The sequence below is a fragment of the Lucilia cuprina genome, chromosome 6 (genome assembly GCF_022045245.1).
Source record: "Lucilia cuprina isolate Lc7/37 chromosome 6, ASM2204524v1, whole genome shotgun sequence".
In the NCBI taxonomy this organism is placed as follows: Eukaryota; Metazoa; Arthropoda; class Insecta; order Diptera; family Calliphoridae; genus Lucilia; species Lucilia cuprina.
Window position 1 is genome coordinate 60,404,463 of NC_060954.1, and position 24,977 is coordinate 60,429,439.

Sequence of the window (24,977 nt, forward strand, 5' to 3'; positions counted from 1 at the left end):
AGCGCTTTTTTACATGGAATAACTGAAAACGTTTAATTAATGTTGCGTTAGCATTAACAAATTTTAAACGAAATGTGTAAACACAAGAAAATTAAAATTAAGCTTGCATTAATTCCAGCAATCTGACTAACTAACTACCTACCTACCTACCTAACTAACTAACTAACTAACTAACTAACTAACTAACTAACTAACTAACTAACTAACTAACTTACTAACTAACTAACTAACTAACTAACTAACTAACTAACTAACTAACTAACTAACTATCTAACTAACTAACTATCTAACTAACTAACTAACTTACTAACTAACTGACTGACTGACTGACTAACTATCTAACTAACTTACTTACTTACTTACTTACTTACTTACTTACTTACTTAATTACTTACTTACTTACTTACTTACTTACTTACTTACTTACTTACTTACTTACTTACTTACTTACTTACTTACTTACTTACTTACTTACTTACTTACTTACTTACTTACTTACTTACTTACTTACTTACTTACTTACTTACTTACTTACTTACTTACTTACTTACTTACTTACTTACTTACTTACTTACTTACTTACTTACTTACTTACATACATACAATGCTGATGCGCATCATGTTGGACTCTAATACTTTACAATATTATATCAACATGGTGGCACTTTAAAATTTTACCCATTTATTTATTTAACCATGGACACAAACCTTTTTGAACTGCCTTATCAACAGTACTATAAAATATCAAACTAAACTATAAACTGCTAGTGAAATGTCGGCAATACAGTAGTTAGGTAAAATTTAAAAGAGAAACGAAAAAAAATCCCAGCAAACAAATGTAAATAAATAACTATTTCATTCACTTTTGAATTTCACCAAAACTATTCTATTAAATGGGGAAAAAATTCAATTACTTTTTAAAACCCACAGTTATATGCAAACAACTTTCATAAAATCCACTCTTTTTTTGTAGTTTGTTAAAAGTTTTCGTTTTTATTTCTACAAAAAATCTCACAGTGTGTATTTTTTTCTTAGTGATTTTTTATCTACAATCTTTTCTTTATGCTGTACTAAAGAAAAACAAATTTTATTAAATCATTTTTTTATTTTGTTTGTAACAATTTTATATTCTAGATATTTTATCATTTTATTGATTTTTCTTGTTTATTTATTTTGAGAAATATTTATTGTTTCTATATAAAGTTCAACAACATTTTTTTTTAATTTTTTAATAATAATTAATATTTTAATAATAAAAATTATGAATTAGGCAAAACAAAAAAAATATTAATATAAAAGTGAAAAAAAACAACAAGCCAATTACTTAATTATAGAAACAAAACTATATAACGATTAATGTAAATAAATTTATTTTTTAGTGATGTTTTATGTGGTTATTAAAAAACGCTATTAAATATTTAATTAAACAAAACAATTATTTGTTTTAAATTAATTTATAAAAAAACAATTTAAATAATATTACAAATACCCTTACAAATTTATTTTATTAAAATTATATTAACAAATAATGTTTTTCAATTTAACATTTGATGTGTATATTTTAAACAAATTATTTTTTTGTAAAATTTTTGTTGTTTTTCATTAAATTAAAAGAAAAACTTATATTTTGTTTGTTGAGAAAAATTGCGATATTTTTTCAGAAACTGTTAAAAAATTTAATAAAATTTAAGGATTTTGATTTTAGAATTTTTAATGAAAAATTGAAATGGACTTGACGGAAGACTTCAGTTTGAATATAAGCTAAGCTACACGATACTACAGACAAAACTTAAGTCGAAACAAAAGACTGTAACCAAAACTATAGTCGAAACTTTGAGATTCCAATTCATTGCACTATTCGGAACTACAGACAGAAATTTAGTGGAGACTTTGGACAAGACGCTTGTTAAGAATATAGATAAGGCAATAGTCTAGGCTATAAAGAAGACTATAGTAGAAACTATAGACAAGAAAAATTTTTAGATTACATCCGAAACTATTTACGAGACTATAGCCTTCATTATAGAAGAGGCTAGTAGATCTATAGACAAGACTGAAGACGTGACAAGCGTATATTTTATGTTATAGAAAAGACTATAGTATAGATATAGTCTATATTATAGTCGAGGTTATAGACTACGGCCTAGGCTATAGACTATACTACATTCGGTACTATGGACAATACCAAACTAGACAAGACAAGACTATACTTTAGATTATACGCAAGACTATAGACAATACTATAGACTATACACAAAACCATAGTCGAAGCTACAGACAAGACTATAGCCGAGACTAAAAAGGAGATAAGATTATACTTCAGATTATTCGCAAGACTATATTCTAGATTATAGACAAGACTATAGTCCAGATTATAGTATGGTCTTACCTATAATCTAGACTATAGTCTTGTCTATAATCTCAACTATAGTCTTGTCTATAATCTAGAATATAGTCTTGCGAATAATCTGAAGTATAATCTTATCTCGTTTTTAGTCTCGGCTATAGTCTTGTCTACAGTATCAACTTAAGTCTTGTCTATAGTTTCGACTATAGTCTTGTCCATTGTATCGACTATAGTCATGTCTAGACAATTACAAGATTATAGACAAGATTAAAGTCAAGTCTATAGATAAGACTTTATTCGATACTGTAGACAAGACTATAGTTGAAACTATAAACAAGACTAATGTGGAGACTATAGACAAGACTATAGCTAAGACGAGACAAAACTATACTCCAGATTATAAAAAAGACTTTAGTCGAGATTATAGACAAAACTACAGTCAAGATTATAGACAAGACTAAAGTCGAGACTAAAGACACGACTATAGTCGTGACTATAAGCAAGACTAAAGACGAGACTATAGACAACAGTAAAGACGAGACTATAGACAAGACTATAGTCGAGACAATAGACAAGACTAAAGTTAAGGCTATAGTCGAGACAATAGGCAAGACTATAGTTGAAACTATAAACAAGACTAAAGTGGAGACTGTAGACAAGGCTATAGCTAAGACGAGACAAAACTATACTCCAGAATATAGAAAAGACTATAGTCGAGATTATGGACAAAACTACAGTCGAGATTATAGACAAGACTAAAGTCGAGACTAAAGACAAGACTAAAGTCAAGACTAAAGACAAGACTAAAGTCGAGACTATAGACAAGACTAAATACGAGACTATAGACAAGACTAAATTCGAGACTATAGTCGTGACTATAGACCTGACTATAGCCAAAACAATAGACAAGAATGTAGTCGAGACTATAGATAAAACCATAGACGAGACTACAGACAAGTCTATTGCCGAGACTAAGTACAAGACAACACTATACTTCATATTATAGACAAGACTATAAAAATGTCTATAGGCAAGACTATAGAAAAGACTAAACTATAGTTTAGTCGAGACTATAGAAAAGATTGTGGACAATACAATATTGGGCACTATAGACAAGTACCCACTGTACGATAATAGAAATCCTTAAATTTTACTAAATTTTCATAAATTGTTAACATTATGTGAGTGTGTGTGTGTTTTTTTTTTATTTTTTTTGTTTTAACAATTTCATTGTTTAAATTTTAAAATATTTTCCTTTTTTTTCGTATTTTACTCATTTGGATTTGTGGACGGATATCTTAATATATATTTTTTTTATAATAATTATATTTGATTTAAATAAATCAAGATTTTATTTTATATACTTTACTATTATATTTTATTATTTAAAAATTATTTGATCTGTTTGTAGTTTTATTGAAATATTGTTGTGTTTTTTTAATAGTTTTTTTTTATTTGTTTATGGATTTATTTCAAAGTGCGCTATTGTATTTGAATTCTGTTTTTTTGTTAGTAATATTGTTCATTGTTTTAAATAATTGCTTTAAACTACTATTTCGTTTGAATTTGTTTTGTTTTTGATTTGGAAAATTTATTGAAAATAACTGTTAGTTAAAGTAGTGTATTTATTGTTAATTATTTTATTTTATTTATTATTGTATTTTATTTTATTTTATTTTTAATATATATTTAATTTACTTTCTTTTGTAATAAACTCTGAAAATAATAACAATTTGTTTAAAGCCATTTGAAAAGGCCATTTTAAGTGATGTGCTTTTTTTTGATTTAAAATCTAGAAAAAAAGAAAGAAATTTTTTTTATTTAAAAAAAATTTTTTCTTTTCTTCAGCTAATAGTAGATATTTTTATTAATATTATAGTACAAATTGTTTTATTTTATAGATTTCTGTTTTAATGCAAGTAAATATTTTTAGTTTTTATGTTTAACAATTCAATTAAATAATTTGTAGTTGAATTCTAAAAATTCAATAACAAGATTTTTTTATTATTATATTTATTATTGTAATTTTATTTGAATTAATAATAATATAACAAACTGCTAACTACTAAGTAAATATGTTAATTTAACAGTATGCTGTTAATTTTTTAAATATTACAAACCGTTAACTTGTTTTCTACTTTACTGTGTGTGTGTGTGTTTGTGTTTTTTTTTTTTTAATTTTTTAAGGATAAAATTGTAGTTTAACAAAAAAAAAAAACATTTTTAACAATAAACAAAATTATAAAATATGTAAATTTAACTATTATTATAATATTTTTTTAAATATATTTAATATTTTTTTAAATTTTTGTTATTATAATGTTCTTTTCTTTTTTCTAATGCTTCTAAGGAAGATAGGTATCTACGTAGCTTTGTTTTACAAAAATATTTTTGTTTTAAAATTTTTTTGTCATTTTGTTTTTACGTTTTTTTTTTTTCTTTTAAACTAGAGGCTACATTTTTGATTAAATTTAGTTTTTTATTTAAATTTTATTTATTATTGCTTTTGTTTTAGGTTAAAACTTATTAAAGATGTTTTTTTGTTTAGTTTTTAAAAAATAAAAATATTTTTCTATATTTTGTTTTATTTTATACGTATATATGAATGATTTTTATTAAAGTGTTTTTTATTTTTCTTTAATTTGTTATTGGTATTTAAGGTACTTTTATCATTTTGAATATAAACTTTAGGATTCTGTTGTTATTTTCTTATTAAATTGTAAATATTTTTAGAATCCCTGTTTAAATGACCAGATTTTTTTTTTTTTTTTTTTTTTTTGATAAAGAATTTATTTTATTTAGTTAAAATGTCTGTCTTTCTTTGCGTTTAAATGTTATAAAAAAGAGTTGTTGTTTTTGCTTCGATCAGGCCAAGTTTCAGAGCGAAGATCTAAATTTAACAAGTTTTGAACTTTGAACTTAAAAAAGCTCTTACTCGGGAAGAGTATTGCCTATTCATTGAGGAAGTTGGTATAAGATGATAGCAGTATTCTTCAAGCTGAATTATCTGCAATAAAGAGGGTTTCGAGGGCAAAGGTACTATGGGATATCTAACAGAGATATCAAAACTTATACCGATACTCAAGCTGCTATAAAATTCCTAATTTGTGTGTTTTCTACAACTAGAATTGTAAATGAATGACAGACGTCTCTCAACGAGATGACGACAAATTCAAACATCACTCTTAGTTTGGGTCAAAGCACACGGCAGTTGATATGGCAATAATATTGCTAACACTTTTGGCAAAGCTGGTACCACGCTTAGAGAGGACGGGAAATTGGATAGTTCTGCGTTCTGTTTCACTCTTGCAATAAATAGGATGATTATTGAAAAACTGTTCCTCTATTACTCTGTGGCCCTCGTGCAGGTCTAAACATCTATTTGGTCTCCAAAGACCACAAGCTAGTATTGATAGTTAGACGCATTCGTGTTTTGTTCTATTATTTCTATAGGAGCTGTCAAAATGAGAATGAAGAAGCGACTATATCTTATTTTCTGTATAATTGATCCGAATTCGGTCGCTTGGATCGGCCTATTTTGACGATATATACATATATGTATATATGTCGAATATTCAATTGGAACATCTTATGGCAATGATTACCTCAAATCACCTCTCTGCTTTTTTCTATATTCTGTTTTTTACTTTGCCATATTTTTCCTTCTCTTCTTAGAGGTATTTTTACAAAGAGATCAACTTGTACCCTAGTAAAACTGCATTGGCTATCTATGACAACCTCATGGTTAGGTTGTCAGTAAAACTGCATTGGCTATCTATGACAGCCTCATGGTTAGGTTGTCATAGATAGCCAATGCAGTTTTACTTGCAACGTTTCGAAGCGAAGATTCAAGGCTATAGTCGAGACTATAAACAAGACCAGGCGTGGAACCGGGGAGGAGAAGAGAAATTTTTCATACAAAATATAAAAATGAGGGAAAAACATGATATGTAAAAAAACACAATCTTGGGACTAATATGACGCGCTTCGTTTCGGAGCAAAGATATATAGTGTTTTGATTTGGTTTTGACAACGTAAGATCTTTTTGATTACACAGATTACGGCAGATACCAGAATATATGATTACTTGAACTCTACTGAATCCGAATGGGATTTAAAAATTTGCACATTAGCGATTATAAAACGCTTAGGTACAGCTGTCGCTTTGTTGATTAACTTCTCACGAGTACGATTTAAATCGTTTCGGAGTAAATATCAAATTGTCATAATCACAGTGGTTTGATTTGGCTTAAACTTAAAAAGAAAAAGCTTTCTTAATGTTAAACTTTTTTAATATACCACATCTCTAAAACTCTGACTTGAGCTGAATCCCACTTTGGTCTCTGAATTCTTGCATTACATCTGTTATTCAAGATTTCTTAAGCTAAATACTTAAAAAATCACTTGTAATGATGTTTTTCAGAAAATGAAATGCTTGAAATCAGTGGTCCCTGGGATGTTTTTGTATCACGCAGGCCTTGAGGAATCGCTCTGATAATTCTAATTACAAAAATTTTCAATATTTGTAATAATATATATTTTTTTTTTGAATTCTGAATATTATTCATTTATTTTAGATTAGTTTATTTCGGCATTTATCTCCTAGAATGTTGCAATGGCTCTCTAGGGGTCCACGGATCCTCACTTTAGATATTTATTATATGACAGTGATACTGTATTTTGAAATATTTGTCAATAATTACAGGCATTTTTTTTTTGCTTTTAAATATTTTCAAATCTTATTTTAAACCCATTAGATCTGAGAGGCACAGATTGACAACCTATTGTTATTAGGTAAGTTTTGGATTTTGCCTGGCAATACAACAATACAAAAACAACATGAATTTCATTGTTCTACTTGGATTGACATATTAATGTAAACAAATAACACTAATAACATCTTGACAATAACAACATTTGACTCTACACAAAATAATCAGCTGATTTATATATCTCACCTTTATTATGCCATATTTTCATATTTATAATAAAATTCTGAAAATGTTTCTTTATTAAACTCCTGACAAACCACTGTGTCAACCGTTTAAATCGGATTTCTTTTAACAAATGTGGAAGTTTTTTAACAAAACTTTAATATTAAGTTTTTGTAATTGCAGCTGATTTTGAAAACGTCAAAATGATCACATGTTTCTTTAACTCTTTTACATCTCTTTTCTGTATTTACATTAAACGCTTTGTTCAATTTGAAATGGAAATATTTCGTTTTTTTAGTTAAGGAGCTAGAAAAGTCCTTTCTTTAAGTTCTAAATTTAGAATTTATTATTTTGAAATATATTTTTTTCCAGTTATTTTAAACTAAATTTATTGTTTTTTTTCATAAATTTTTTAACTATTTTAAGTTAAATAAGTGCAACTATTGGTTTGTTATCATGCAGTTTTTGTTTTTTTTTTTCTTTAAAATGAAAATATATTTTTGCTTAATTGTAGATATTTTGTTTTCATTTTTTTTTTTAACTGAAAAATTTTGTTTAAATTACTCAATTTTAAATCTAACGACTAACTATCACACTCCAATGTTGTTTTTTGTTAATTTTTTTAAAAAAATTTTCAATTGTTATTAAATTTTAAAAACTGTTTTTTTTTAATTTGATTTACTTAAAATATTGCCATTGCCCGTTTGTTTTTTTTTAATTTTTAAATGTATTTTTTTTTTGTTGGTTAAAAGAACAACTTACTTACAACTAGTATTGGTTTTAGTTTGTTAAAATAAAAAAAAATTAAAATAAAAATTTAAAATCTTCATAAAAAGAAATGCCTCTCTTCTGGCTCTTTTTTTTTAATTGCAATAACACTGTCTCTGTCTCTCTGTCTAAAACACTGACTAAAAAAATTGCTCTCTCCCTTTCTTAAAGAGATTATACACTTACAAAGAACATTTTGCCTCACTTGCTGTCGTAGATGTTGCCTGAACATCCTTGGACATTGGTTGCTATTGATGACTCTTACTCAATAAATGAGCATTGAATTCGTAGACATTGTTCAGCTGTTCACCGCATATATTACACTTCCAGGGATTACTCTCACAATGACAGCCCTTGTGCAGGAAATACAGTGTTTCATCGGGAAACTCAATGCCACAGAATAGACATGTTAGTATTTGTTTGCGATTTAATACACCCGAATCACTTTCGGGTCCCGTCGAGGTAATCGTACCATTGCAGATGGGCGTAGACGAAGTGGCCGCTCCACATGTGGGCGTTAAACTGCTTTGTATCACATTATTATTTTCCATAGAGGCAGCATTACGGGTAATACGATTATTAGCTTTGGCGCAAATGCGCCGTTTAAGATCTTCTCTGAGTAGAGATTTTAGAGGTGATACCTGTAAGGGTTCATAAGAAATAAGTGGCATCTGAAATTAATTTATGGAATTTATTAGGATACTTGTGCAAGAATTTTGAAATTTTATTAAAAATTCTATAACAAAAGTGTTAAATAGTTAAAAGTCCTCTGTTTGGTGGTTGACAAATAGTAGACATCAAAATTATACAGAGACATTTCTCTTCTTATAGGGGAATTCATTAACAAGAGTAGAATGACGTTCTATTCGATAATTTACCTTAATCAATGATGTCAATCTCATATTGGGTGCTGAAAATTCTGATTCACTACTGTCCCCGCCATTCATGGCGTCTCCATTAATATTATTTTTAATTGAATCTTCGCTAGGGGGCTCCTGTTGGTCGTAAATCAATAGAAATACAAAATAAAAAAAACTTTATTCTGAACTTTAATCAATAAGACCAAAAATAAATAAATCTGGTTCAAAATTATCTTTATTTGGATCCAGACTATTTTTCGCCTTCCTACTAATCGAAATAATACTTGCCTGTTTAATGGGTATTAGACTAATGGAGGGTGTTATATGATTCTCATGATGATGCTGTTTTGGCGATACCGATGTCATCGGTCCACAGAGAGGTCCACTCGCACTGCTGTTGCTACTGCTACTGGTACTTGAAGGCAACGATTTGGCATTACAATCTAAGGGATGTTCCTGTGGTGGCATACTGCTAATGGTCAACGGTACCGGTGACTGCATTATAGTATCACGATCCTTCGGTCCTCCTCCACCGCCGCCTCCCTCAGTTGTGGTACTTCCGGCCGTGTGAATGGTAGTGGATGCCGATGTTGGTGAGGCCGATGATGCTGTTGTTGTTGTTGTGGTGTGACCCTGCAAATCAAATGCACGCAAAACGCATAAGAGCACATTCTCAACGGACGAACGAGAATAGAATGAAGTAGAGGAAGTCAATGAATTTACTACAGACTTAAGAGAATCATTAATATTGGAAGTTTGCTTTACATTGAATATGGCGTTATCCGAGAGGCCATTGTCGGGCAAGGTTGAGATCTCCACATGTGGTGTTAAAAAGTGCATGGGTGGTGTAGCATTCTCCACGGAACGTAGCGACTCGCCGCTGTCGCTCTGGTGGCTGGGCATACTGTTGGCGGCGGCCGACACAATGGCCGCATTGGAATTGACTGCATTAGCAGCAGCTGCAGCCGCTGCTGCTACGGCATTTAAGCCGGTCGGTACAAAACCGGCAGCAGCAGCGGCGGCAGCTACTTGTGATGCCTGTGACTCCAGAGCGAGCAACAGCGACGATGAACCGCCCGGTCCCGGATTATCCAAATCAATGCCATGTCTTCGAAAATAATAAAAACAAAATTAATTCCGCAATTTAATTGTGAAATCCTTGAAAAGAAATACCTGTTGAAAAAATGTATTCTAAGGGATTTCATAGAACCCGCTCGATAACTGCATAGAGGGCAAGTTTTGACGAGATCATGTTGACCTACATGTTCATTTTGGAAATGAGCTCTCATTGCTATTTGGCGCTGGAAACCACGATTACAAATGGGACAATGATACGGCAGCGTTTTCGTGTGTGTAGTAAAATGTTCAGCCAAATGATCTTTACGGAAGAATCTAATGAAAAAGAAACACAATTTTAATATAGAACAATTTATTTCACTTGGTATAATTAAGGATAATTACCTCTTTTGGCACACCCGGCATTCATAAGGCTTGACACCTGTGTGTCTCATTTTATGGCGCCGCATATTTGCACCATTGGAAAATTTCATATTGCAGACATCACATTCGAATACTTTACGAGAGGCTGGCTGTGATGAAGTCGACGAATTGGCGGCCGGACTACTGGCACTACCATTGGCAATGGCACTAACCACCGCACTATTGGCTGTTACCACACTGGGGTGACTGTTATCGGTCACATTTAATGCCTTTGTTGGCGTTGCCGCACTGGCTGGATTCTGTAAATTTTCCGGTTCAACATCTTCGTTTTTAAGACGAGCTGCTGCGGCCGAATTCGATAAACACTGTACAACATGCAGTAGCAGGGAGGCTCTTGAACTCGTTTCGAAATTGTCACAGCTTTCGCAGCGGAATGTAGTGAGCGATGGTGAACTGGCGGTATTCGTTGATAGATTTGTGGGCGATATACTAACATTGGCTGTGATGGGTGTATTTTGCAATTGTGGCTTATTGTCGGTCCCATTATCGGACGACGAAGAGGATTGTTCTTCCGAACTGTGATGATGATGTAGTTGCTGTTGTTGTTGCTGCTGCTGCTGTTGATGATGTTCCTTGAGACTGCGCAAAGCATGAGCGTGTGCTGACAATGTATTGTGATGCAGTAAAGAGGCTGTTGTCGACATGTCTACAATGAGTCCATTATCTTTTAACGAGATATCCATCTGACCGGCAGAACTCATTGTGTCGGTCATTTTGCTAAAAAAAACACACACACAAAAAGGAAATGCTATTAAAATCATATGTACATATTTCACCAGTAGTTATAGTAATTTTATTGTTGTTTGTACATATGCAAATGCAAATAATAAAGAATTGTTAATTTATTCAAATGTTGGAAATTGCACAAGTTTTATTTTATACTTAACATTTGTCTGTAAGTAATTTGTTTTACATTTGTGTGTGGTGGCAATACAAATGTATCTGTAATTTAATGCCCATCGTAGAGAATCTCTTTAAACTTGTTGCTTGTTGGCCATTTAAGCCAATTTACGTTCTGATTACAGACATCTTTTAATGTGTATTACTTGGGTTTATTATTCTTTTGGATTGCGTCAACTTTTATATCAAATGCATTTTATGGTAAATATTTCTTTTGGTTGTAAATTGATTTAACCTAAATTAATTCTTCAATTATTTTGCGTTATTAAAATATCAGAGTTCAAAAATATATTGCTAGAAGAATATTAACAGTTTTATATAGTCTAGTCTGTAGTCTAGTCTGTAGTCTAGTCTATAGTCAAGTCTATAGTCTAGTCTATAGTCTACTCTATAGTCTAGTCTATAGTCTAGTCTATTGTCTAGTCTATAGTCTAGTCTATAGTCTAGTCTATAGTCTAGTCTATAGTCTAGTCTATAGTCTAGTCTATAGTCTGGTCTATAGTCTAGTCTATAGTCTAGTCTACAGTCTAGTCTATAGTATAGTTAATATTCCAGTTTATAGTCTAGTCTATAGTCTAGTCTATTGTCTAGTGTATTGTCTAGTCTATAGTCTAGTCTATATTCTAGTCTATAGTCTAGTCTATAGTCTAGTCTATAGTCTAGTCTATAGTCTAGTCTATAGTCTAGTCTATAGTCTAGTCTATAGTCTTGTCTATAGTCTAGTTTATAGTCTAGTTTATAGTCTAGTCTATAGTCGAGTCTATAGTCTAGTCTATAGTCTAGTCTACAGTCTAGTCTGTAGTCTAGTCTATAGTCTAGTCTGTAGTCTAGTCTATTGTCTAGTCTATAGTCTAATCTATAGTCTAGTCTATAATCTTGTTTATACTCAAGTCTAAACTACAATCTATTCTACAGTCTAGTCTAAAGTCCAGTCTATAGTACAGTCTATAGTCTAATCTATAGCCTAGTCTATAGTCTAGTTTGTAGTCTAGTCTAAAGCCTAGTCTAGTTTATAGTCTAGTCTATAGTCTAGTCTATAGTTTAGTATTTAGTCTAGTGTATAGTATAGTCTGGTCTGGTCTAGTCTAGTCTGGTTTGGTCTGGTTTGGTCTGGTTTGGTCTGGTCTAGTCTTGCCTATAGTCTAATCTATTGTCTAGTCTATAGTCTAGTCTAAAGTCTTGTATATATTCTATAGTCTTGCTTAGACTATAGTCTAGACTAGTCTAGTTTGTAGTCTAGCCTAATTATGTATCAGTTTGCAACATTGTTGCTAAATAAATGTTTCTTTTAATTTACAAAATAAACATTTTGTTGCAATAGTAAAACTATATAGACAATGTTGCAATGTTACTTAAAATTTGTAATCTAAACATGTTGCTGCAACATTATATGAAAATTCAGTTAAACTAATTATCAATTAGGCCTATTTCGCAAATTCTACATTCGCATCGAAAAACAATAAAAGTAAATACATTCCATTACCACTTTTCCATCATTAATCCACATTCTTTCACTTTATTTTCAAAACAATCTGTTACACTGAACAATTTCATTTTTGACCCAATATTTTAAAGTAAGAAATAGAAGAAGAAGAAAAAACGAAACCAGACCACAACAAATAAACATTTAATTGATCCGGTTTGAAATAATAATAAAAAAGAGGAATAGAACATAGAATTCCGAGGATTGCTTTCACTAATTGTTTTTGAGGTCAATGTTATGGGATGGCGATGATGATTGTTGTTTTTATTGTTGATGGTGCCTTCCCCATTGCTTAAGAGTGAAATTTGTCTGTGCTATTTTGCAATGGAAATATGTACAATATTTCTCAATACAAGTCGTTTACCAACTTTAACTAACAAATGGCTAAAAATTCTTACTGGTTACAAGACCATATAGTTGAAACAGTAAACGTGTGTGTGTGTTTTTTAACGTACATATCTATTTGAATTAATATAATAAATGTTACTCAATGATTTTAGATACAAAAACCCATTAAAGCCAAACAACAGCAATGTAACAACAACAACAACAACAACAAATATTATAACAAATGGCCAAGATTGCAACACAACACATCTTTTTTGAAGCTCAGTTTTTTTTCAATTTTTTTTTTTTTTTTTTGCGAAACACGTCTATTTTCGCAATATAAAATCTGTTCAATAACTTCTATATGCACAAGTGCGCGCTTCACACGACTGCATTTAATGCCAAAAATAAAAATAAACCTAAAAAGAATTCTTTAAGTTCGTCCCCTCTTAAGTCACCTGCCACCTCCTCAGCACTTGCTTGCTTGCTTTACAAGATTTGGCAACCACCTGATGGCATAGAAATACATAAATAAAAGAAACAGCAAACAAAAAAAACTTGATTAACAAAAAACAAACTAATAAACGGCGCACAGAGTCAATGTTTACAGGAGCTTTGCCACAGTTAAACATTTGGTTAAGAAAACGCTTCGCAGTTAACAGCAGCTGCGTCTGCGGCTACAACAAAATTTCAAACAACGAACAGGGTTGGGAAATCATATAAAACTAGTTTATGACTATCAGGCAAACATAGCGACAGACAGACAGACAGATTTGCCAAAATTAACAAATCTTTATTTTTATTCTACGTGGTTGTCTTGTCTACTGCATGCATGAATGACATGCATACATATGTATTCATGCATGCTTAACAACGGCAGCAACAAGAAAAATTTTATACCAGTATTATTGTTACTGTTGCTGGCAAATTAGGTACGAGCATGCGTGTGGTAGAAAATTAACAGTGGTTCCGAATGTGTTTTCGCTATTAAAAAAATATTTAGAATTAATATTTGGACCGAATTTTAAATTCATGCGTTTTGAAACGTTTTTTTCTTATTCTCGCTAGAGTTTTTACAAATGTTAAACTCTTAATATGAGATTTAATTAAAAGATCTGTTTGTCAACAGTCAAAATATCCGCTTACAACTAATCATTACTCCAAATTTCTTTCATTCTTTGTCATTAAATGTCTTCAGAAAGTTGTTGGGAAGAGAATTTAATCAAAAAGAATTGTTCCTGTTTAAATTTTCCTCAATCACTGGAGTTGATGTAAATATAATATATCTATCTACCTACCTATCTAACCTGGGCTCCGGTAGTGTTGTTATCTGGTAGACCGGAGGTAATGGGTTGGATTCCCACCTAAGGTACTGGTTAAGGAACGCACAACAGGACCGATAGCGTATTTCTTCGGGTTTGATGTATATACATCTTAACCAAGTAATTAACCAACTAACTGACTAAGTAACTAATTAACTAACTAACCAACTAAATAACTAACTAACTAACTAAGTAAGTAACTAACTAACTGACTATCTAATTTACTAACTAACTAAGTAAGTAACTAACTGACTAACTAACTACCTAACTAACAAACTAATTAACTATCTATCTAAATATCTATCTACCTATCTATCTATCTATCTATCTATCTATCTATCTATCTATCTATCTATCTATCTATCTATCTGTCTATCTATCTATCTATCTATCTATCTATCTATCTATCTATCTATCTATCTATCTATCTATCTATCTATCTATCTACCTATCTATCTATCTATCTATCTATCTATCTAACTATCTAACTATTTATCTATGTACCTAAATTGAAAAATACTTGATTTGTAAATAGTTAAGTATTTAGTTGAAGGTTATAATTTTATTCAAGATAGAAAATACTTTTTGTATTAAAATCTGGTTAGTGTGCTAAATACAAATGACCCATTTATAATAATCATTAAAAATATTAACATTCCAGATATTTAGCAACACTTTAATTATACATATATGTATAGTATCTATGTATATGTAAATGTAAATTTTCCCTTTATAATTAAACTTTTTTATATGTATTTTGTTTTATATATTATACTTTGATTTTCTTTATGTATGTTAAATTATTTTTTTTAAAAAACTTTTTTTTTCCATACATACGATTAAAAAGATTGTTGTTGGTAGGCATGATGTACTATATATGATGTATGTTAGTTGTTAGTATCATCATCATCATAAAGTGACCTAGTTGGCCTTAAAAACTTGACCTAATGACTTCGTTAAGATGCGCTTTGTGTTGAAGTTTTAAATCATAGCAAAAGTGAGAAAGAGGGGAAAAAAATATTTATTTATGACAAAGACACATACATACATATAAATAAATACAAAGTTACACTTAAAGAAAGACAAAGAGGAAAGACAACAAACACAATGAATCTATTAATAATTATATCAGTTTTTTTATCTTGTTTGCTACTTAATTTTAGCTTTTCATTTATATCAAATAAATAAAGATACATAGATACATATATTGCATGTATCTAGTATTAGATACAAAAAACATATGTATCTTTCATATCAAACAAACATTTATTTTATTTGTTTTATTATTTTTTTTAAATTTTGTTATAGTTTTTGTTTTGTATTTGGCTGATTAAAGTGCGTATTTTTTTAAAAATTGATTATGTTTTAGTCCTCTTATAAAAATAACAATAAAAACCTGTTAAAACACGTTTTTTTAAGTTTAGTATATCATTTTAATAGTTCTTTGTTGTTTTTATTAAGTCTATCACCTTAAACTCATAAATCATATTAATAGTTTGTTCGTATGGTCAGTTGATCCATGTGTATTTCATAATTTCAAATGCTGGTAACGTTTTTTTGGTGCTTTGACATAATTTTCAATGTTAATTGGATGCGTTCCAAAAAGAAACCCAAAATGAGCACAAATTAAAACATACATATGTACTCTTACAGAAGGTCTGATTTAGAAAAATATGAAATCGTTAGAAAATAGCTAAGTATGTGAAACCGAATTGATTGTATCCGTAAATATCCGTAAGTGGCTAGCAACGGATGTCAAGATTATCAAATGTCCCTGCCTGGGTACCGAAGATATTGCATTGTGCTCTGGTCTTATCGGTTCTTAAGTATTTGAGCAATATGGATTTGCCACCTACTAAACAACATTCAAAATTTTAGAACTAAAAAGATATTTTGCATAGTTTTTACTCCAAATATGCAAAATTTCAGCTTTATAAAACATCAGATGGCTTCGAAAATGTTATTAAAAGAAAATATGAAAATCTGAAATCCTCTTCTGACCGATTAAATTACTTGCCTACACAGAGGAAAAACAACGATAGAAAAGTATCGAAATTGATAAAATCCGTTGTTAAATGTGAGCTAAGTTTGTTAACATTTAGACAACGGATGTGCATAAACTTTAAAATGAACTCAGTTGTCATTTTGACAACCAACGTTGTAATTTTTGTTGCCATTGCAAAAACGAATTGTTATTATTTCGATTACACTTTTTGTCAATTCATCGTTGTATTTTCGACAATGAATCGTTGTTATTTTGACAATGCAATGTTCTGTTCGACAACATAGCGTTGTCACTTTGATAACACATTAATATTTTTATTTATTTATTTTCTATTTTTTTTTTTTTTTTTTGATCTGAGAACGTCGTGTATTTTTTATATTTAGTTGTTGATTTGACAACTATCTGTACATAGTTTGACAACTGAAGTTATTGAAATATTAAAAACACTCTAGTGTTTAGTGTGAAGTTAAATACTCAATTAAATTTTTTTTAATCTTCTATTCCTCTGAGAGAAGCGTTAAAGAGACTTCTAATAGACTATCATAAGGAAGTGTTTATGGAAGTGGAGTCTGGAGAAGTTTTATCTTCCAAATACATTGTCGATTTAAAGTTAAACTCTTTTAAACATATAGCCATGTTATCCAGCAGTTTTCATAGTATTTTTATGTTTTTTTGTTATTTAGAAGATTTTAAAAATAAACTTATTTGTAAAAGTTACACATTCCATAAAAATTTTAACACTGAAAGTGGGTACTTTTTTTTGAAATCCTGTGGTTTAATTTATGCTTAATCATCAATTCCATATGAAACATTAATGCTATTTTTAAATAATATATAATTTTAAAATTTCAAATACATATATTGTAATAAGAATTTATAAAAATTACAAGGAAACCACAAAAGTATTAATACTCCATTTAAAAACCTAAGAACCCGCAGTTTTAATATAAAAATAAGTTAATTATTTAAAACAATTTACTAAAGTAGTAGTAAATATTATAGTTTAATATTACTATAAGGTGATTCAAGACTTTTAAGAAGAAATCATTTCATTCCATGTTTTTTGTTTAAGTAAAACATTAGTCAAACATCCTAAATTATCAATTGAATTATCATTATTTTAATATTTACAGCTAAATATCCTATATATATTTAAAGTCATTAAAGATTTTATACCTTTACAGCTCTGTTTAAATATGCATGTTTGTTGTTAGTAAATTAGAACTTAGTTTTCCTTCTTTGCTATTTTTTCTTTCAAGTTGTTTCATTTTTAGTTCTTCTGATTAGTTTGTGTGTGTTTCTTATGACACACAAATGAACCCCATTTTTAGTGCCAAAACATAAAGATAGACGCATTGATGGGGTGTGATGGTTAAATCCCACAAACATTGCTACACCTTGATTTACAATCTTTGTCATCATTAAATGAAGACAACAACAAAAAAAATGCACACACACTTGCTCATCAAATAGAAAAAACGATGTAAAAGAGACAACGCCATTTTCAGGGCTGCCACATTAAGGAAAAAAAAGCAGCACAGTCAAATGCACATCATAATAATAATAATGCCATGAAAATGTCAAACAACTATGCGTGTTTATTTGACATCCATAATGCACTTTTAATGACGTGTTAACATTTCACAACATTAAGATGACAGTCGTCGATCATTTGAAAATAATCGAACTATAAATTTAATGATTTTCTTTGGATTAAAATTTGATTTTACAATTATTTATTTAGTAGTTTGATTGTTTTCCTTATACAATTTGATAGAACTTTCAAAGATACAAAAAGTATACTTGATGTTAGTTGATAGTAATAATATCACTCATACTACTAGTACCACTCCATTCATATTTCCTTCAGAAATATGTTGGACCAAAAGTTGGACCAAAAGAAGACAAAAATAGGACAAAAGGGGGAAAAACTGCAAAAATTAGTACTTTTGTGCTTTGAGACTATTTTTTTTGTTCTAAAGCAACTACGCCTTTTTATGGTATCGGAAATAGTGTAGTCTATAGTCTATAGTCTAGACTATTGTCTAGTCTATAGTCTAGACTATTGTCTAGTCTATAGTCTAGTCTATAGTCTAGTCTATAGTCTAGTCTATAGTCGCGTCTATAGTCTAATCTATAGTCTAGTCTATAATCTATTCTATAGTCTAGTCTATAGTCTAGTCTATAGTCTAGTCTATAATCTAGTCTATAGTCTAGTCTATAGTCTAGTCTATAGTCTAGTCTATAGTCTAGTCTATAGTCTAGTCTATAGTCTAGTCTATAGTCTAGTCTATAGTCTAGTCTATAGTCTATTCTACAGTATAGTCTATAGTCTAGTCTATAGCCTAGTCTATAGTCTAGTCTATAGTCTAGTCTATAGTCTAGTCTATAGTCTAGTCTATAGTCTAGTCTATAGTCTAGTCTATGGAAGCTCACCCAAAGGGGGTAAAAACGGGCAAAAAAGGGAATTCTGTATGCCAACTTTATTATCACCAATAATACCCGTGCAACGCCGGGTATAAGGAGCTATCTATATATTAAAATCAATGTATGTTTGTATATTTGTTTGTACCTTATATTAGACTAAACTACTAAACGAATTTTCTTGAAATTTTCACTGAGTGTTCCTCCATATCTGGAAGAAACAATAGACAATAGGAAACTTCAAGTGGGCGAGGTGCCACGCCTGTATAGTAAATTCTGATTATAACACTATTTTCTGTAGAAAAGTTTAATGCATATCAGTATTTTCTATCTATATTGTGTATAACACTTTTGTGTATAGAAAATTTTATGTCTCAACACTTTATTAAAGAAAATTTTGATTATAACACAATTTCTATACAACAATTTTGTATAACACATTTTTTCACTGAAAGTTTTGGTTTTATCACTATTTTCTATAGAAACTTTTTAGCGTAACACTTTTATTTCTAGAAAATTTTGTGTACAACAGTTTTGACTATAGAACATATGTTAATAACACTATTTTCTATAGAAAATTTTGTTTATAACTCTATTTTCTAAAGATAATTTTGGGTAGGTATAAAACGATTTTCTAAAGTAAATTTTGCGTATAACATCTCCACATTTCGAGGTATTCTTTTGAAATCATATTTCTATAAAATTGTGTGTATAACACTTTCTGTGTTAAAAATTGTCTTTATAACAAAATTCATTACAACATTAGTCCATTATTTTCGACCTCACAGCTGCTCCACATTTCGGGGTGTTCTTTTGAAATCACTCTTTATAACACTTTCCCCGTTTTCCCACAAAAATTTTGGCACATGTCCAAAAATAAACAGAATCCCCTCACCCATTTTAAAATTATTGTATGTTCTCTCAATTTTAAACAAATTCAAAGGGAATGGTAACAAATCAATAACATCAACAACATCATAATCCATTCAACCCATTTGACCCTCTTCAAAAATTTCACTTTTCATCCTAATTTTCAACACTTCAGACAAAATACACCACCATCATCAATCCTCAATAATCATCACAGCACACATTGGCAAACGCATAAGGCATGCAAAAGCAACAATAATAACAACAACAACAGCACGACAAATATACAACATTCATACTTACATGCTATACATGTGAATTTTGTTGTTTTTTCTTTTTTATTTTTCTTGTTTTGTTTTTTTTTTTTTTTTTAGGTAACAATGTTAAGCGGTCATTTCACCATGACCTGTTTTTCTGATTTTGCTTTTGTTTTTCGTGAGTACGTACGCAAAACCCAACACGATACAAATAATTGCCAAACAGCCAACAGAAACAGAAAAAAATTAAAATTACAAAAAAAAAAAAAAAAAAACACAAAAAATATGTTTATAAAGACTAGCAACAACAGCAACCGTAGTAATGACGAGAACTAATTTTACATCAATATTTATAAAGGAAAAAAGAAAACAAAACAAAAACAGAAGAAATGAAAAAAAGATTTAAAAATATAAAATGGGAAATACCACAAGATTAGCTGTGGCCACCGCACATCCCACAAACGTCTAAATATATAAATTTATACTTAGTTACAATATTTGTTGTAACACCAGCGACGGCAACAACAACCAGACCAACAATAATAATGTCATCAACTGAATATAAAACGATGAAACGTTTTGCGAAAACAAAAGCAAAGTCACATAAGCCAACCAGTGTGAACAATGTGCAGATGTGCCAGCTTGCTTGCCACACACAAACAACATGTGCCAACAACTTGAAAGCGCAATATTAACTTTTCAGCCGCAATAGCAGCAATCTGTGTTGCCAGAAGAATTTTCTTAAGAATTCATCTAAAATATCCAGATAAAATATCCAAATTCCAAATTGGACATTTTATGACAATAAAGTCCATTTATTGAATCTGTTAGGGAAAACAGCCGTTTTTGACTGCTTGTCGCGTTACCAATGCATCCGCAAAGACTGATTGTTTCATCAACAGCGAGTGCAACAGCAAGTGAAAAATGATCCTTAATAACACAGGCTTACAACTCAAACCCTTTTTCTCTAGAGAATACTTTTCTGACAAGTCCCTCTAAAAAAATGAACTTTCCCTACATTTGGCAACATTGCCAGCATCAAAAAAAAAACACATTTACAAAAATACACACACGGTGGAGGCAACAAAATGTTTTTTTTATATAAAAAAAGAAGAAAACACTAAAAACAAAAGCAACAACACGAAACCACTTTCCAGGGTATGACATACTTTGGTTACACTGCTTTCATGTTCATGAGTGTTGTGTTTATGTGTTCCCAAAGATAGAAAGTGGAACAGGAATTACCTTCCCCCCTTACGCTTGCTACCATCACAGCAACTCAACTGACACATCAATGCCAGAGCAACAATAATAAAATTGGAAACAGAAGAACTATTAAGCTGATACGCCAACGTTATGCCACAATGATTTCATGCTGCTGCTGCAGATTTTATTTTTTTAATGAAATTTTTCTTGTTTTTCTTTACATTTTCATTTTTCTCATTCTGTATTTTATTGCGAAACAACACTTGCTATAACACAAATACTATCAACACCCGCCAACCGACCAGACACAAAGTCTGTCCGGCTGACTGACTGACTGACAGCCAGTCAATTGGTATGTTAGTTAGATAGTAAATTTGTATGTTCTCTTAGAGAATTTTTCACACACTCCTTCTCTGCCTGAGTGTCTGCCTGGCTGTCAGTCAATTACAACCGTTTTTTTTTTTGTGTCAGTGTAGAAAACTTAAAATGAAAAAAAAACAACAACAAAAATGGGAGCAAATTACTTAAGTCAGCGGTGTGCTTAATGCGGCCAAACTTAATGGTATTGTTTGTTAATATTCCATTCTATGTTTATGTTGGCTTAAATGTTGTTATTGTTGTTGCTGCTACTTTATGTTGTTGTTGCTGTTGGTGGTGATAATGGAACTTCTACTGCTACTGCTACTACACTACTACTATTCACCTATTAACTTACTTATAAACATTAGTGGTGAATAGAGAGCGTATACATAGTTTTACATTGTACAAAAAGAGCGCGAGAGTGTAAAGTTTACAAAACTAGAGTTGCCAACTTATTGTGGAAGTATGTATAAATATAAAAGACTCCTATGATGAGCCATCTTTCGAGATGTAAGAACATCACTTCCGTTTTGAACAGCGAAAGGCAGGGAGTAAAATAGTTGTTCTCTGACTGACTTTTATTTATTTTTAATACACGTGTAAGCATATGTACGAGTGAAAATGAGAATACAAGAGAGTCATTTGAGAGCTCGTTGCGTTTCGCGGATTTGGAAAAACGTACATATATGGCCTCTGTTGATTCTATGGATAAAAGGAAGTATTTATACACAAAGGACAAACTTTAGTAAGTGTAAAAAGAACTATTTCTCATTTATCCGAGAAATAGTTCTATATCTTTAAAACTACGAGAGAACGTTTTAGGTCCAAACATGGAGATCCCCATATATAGTCCCGTCAATCTTAACACTATTAATTAAGTAGACCGATTGAATTCCCAAAATCATCCTATTTCGATTTGCGGTATTCAAAACCTAAATTTGGAATTAAAATCTAGCCAAATGTTGGATATTCTAGAAAACGATGATCTTTTTTAATAATGATATTCTTTAAAGAATTTTGGAATATTTTCTTTTGTGGTATAAAACTATTAATATTTGTAATTGATTGAAAGATATTGTAACCAAAATATATAATTTCACAATGAAATATTTCATATATATTATTATCTATTGTATTATTAATATCAATTGACGCAAATCAAACCACATTAATTATTTATATCGAGTTATCGCACGATTAATAATACAAAAAAACTTTTTACAATCGGATGGAACTTTTCCATCTTCTATGAATTATGAGCATTTTTAGACTTTTTTCTTTGTCTAAGAATAAGACTTCGCGATTCGTGATGATAAGACCACATACTAAATTTTAATGTAGAGAGCGATCAAGCCATCCGTCATGAGACAGATTTAGAAAACCAGTTTTGGAAAGCTCAAATGCAACAGCCATTTGAATAAAATCATGTTCAATCTTGTAAAAATCTTGTAATTAGGCAATTAATATGACCATATATGTATGTCGTTCCCACGACAATCGGCTCTTCCTACAGCTACGACTCGGAGTTGAACGAACAACAACCAAGGGTTATCAACCTAGCCACATCGACTTTACATGTGTCGCTGTTACAACAACCATATTTATACCCTTCCGAGATCTATTACGACAGCCTGTAGAACAAAAAATCGTTCGTAAAGGTTTGCAAATAGCCCGATCAACGTTATTGTCTAATGTTGTGAATGTTGACAAGGTAATGCTCTGTATTTGGTGGGACTTAAAGGTATGGAACCACAATGAGCTATTGAAATCGACTTAAAAAACAACATTGTTAAAAACGGAACAGACGATCATATTTATTTGATTTGATTCCTTTGAAGATCAGCATTGGAGCAACGACATGGGGTAATATAGCAAATGAAGCCATCGTTGCTGACAATGACAGACCGAAGAGACCATTAAGCTTTGCCCAACAGCAGGATCAACGTCATTGCCGAATGTAGAAGTGTTGCATCCATAATAAACATTTGGAATCGGGACGCAAGGTCATATTCGTTTTGAGTCGTTTGAAGCGAACATTTGCCAAACAACGTTCAGAATACGCGGTTAAACATGAACCTCGGCCACGCAAATGAAAGACCTGTTAAAGTCTTTTTTCGAAAATAGTGATTAAGAATTTTTGCCTTCTCTGCATTATAGTCCATACCTCACCTCGTCCAAAAATTACTTATATCGATCGATATAGAAACTTCAGAGCAGAGTATCCGAAATTGACATGATTTCTTTTTACAAGGAAACCATATGATGGAAGGGTTATAGTTCCCATCTGTCAAAACTCTAACATTTTCTTATGTTATAAATCCAATAGGCAATAAACACTTAAAAAACAAGGTAACTCTGTGTTATTGTAACACACTTTTGTACTCCCTATGTGGTGTCAAACTTTGGTATTTATAAAACGTTTATAATAAAGCACACATGAACACGCAAACATACAAATTGTATCTATGTTTCTTTTTACAAACATGCATACATACAATTATATGTACATGTAATGGATGTTATGAACTTGTTCCCTTTGCAATCGTACAAAGAAATCTGCAAATAGCCTGAAACTAACACATGTTCCCTCGCTCTATCTTTCTCTCTTTATCTCTGCCACTTTGTCTAACACTATGTTGCCCACTTTGACACCCCCACATTGTCACACACTTTACACAACAGAATTGATGTTGTGTTGTTGTGAATGTTTGTACATATTTAATGAATGCACTTGCATGCATATTCAGTCACTGAACGTATGTAGGTTTTTTTGTTTTCTTGTTTTTTTTTTTGTTCTTTTTTTGTGTATTTTTTTTGTTTACATCAAGTGCAATAACAATTTCATGTATGCAATTTACTCTCATTTTACGCTCCCATACACTAGTTTCTGTTAATACTCTTTTTTTTCGTAATTTTCCTCTTTTGTTATTGTTGTGTCCCCCATATGCGTAGCAAACAAACTAATGTGTGTGTGTGTGTGAATGTGTGTTTCAATGGTGTTGGTTGGTGTGCTCGAATGGTTGGATGAACGTACGAACGGATGGATGGATGGTGGAGCAATTAAGGCGTTAGAGAGGTGACAGGTGTATGGTGGGGTTTATTTTGTTGACCTAATTTTTCTCTTCATCAAATATTTTTGCTGTCACTTTTTTTTCGTTGTCGCTGACTGTTGTTATTTGTTGTTGGTGTGTGTTATTTTGTGCTCATTTTGTTTATAACTGTGTGAGTATGAATGAGTGTGTATGTTAGGACGGGGGAGAAGTTTTTGAAAATGTGGTAGGTTAGGTCCAACCAACACACAATAAGCAAACACACAAATGTCGAGCCAGATAGAATGGGAACCATTACAACACTAACACAAACAAATATTTAAACACAAACACTCGCACAACAGCGGAATAAAGTCAAACTATG

The 24,977-nt window shown here is 30.7% G+C and overlaps 1 protein-coding gene across 7 annotated transcripts in view; it reads right to left on the reverse strand.

Moving 5' to 3' along the window:
• Positions 1 to 8,059: 8,059 nt before the first annotated feature.
• The window catches only part of LOC111682101 (vascular endothelial zinc finger 1), a 31,993-nt gene continuing 15,075 nt past the window's right edge, over positions 8,060 to 24,977 (reverse strand). For 3 of the 7 annotated variants that reach the window (XM_046953937.1, XM_046953936.1, XM_046953935.1), the window contains exons 2-6: positions 10,371 to 11,126; positions 10,083 to 10,301; positions 9,198 to 10,017; positions 8,928 to 9,044; positions 8,060 to 8,720 (exon numbers count right to left, since the gene is read on the reverse strand). In XM_046953937.1, coding sequence (XP_046809893.1) covers positions 8,298 to 8,720; positions 8,928 to 9,044; positions 9,198 to 10,017; positions 10,083 to 10,301; positions 10,371 to 11,122 — 2,331 coding nt within the window. In that variant the 5' untranslated portion in view covers positions 11,123 to 11,126 and the 3' untranslated portion in view covers positions 8,060 to 8,297. Of the gene's footprint in view, positions 8,721 to 8,927; positions 9,045 to 9,197; positions 10,018 to 10,082; positions 10,302 to 10,370; positions 11,127 to 20,043; positions 20,164 to 24,977 lie in introns of those variants that run through there. The other 4 variants (XM_046953940.1, XM_046953939.1, XM_046953938.1 and 1 more) reach the window with 4 other exon arrangements.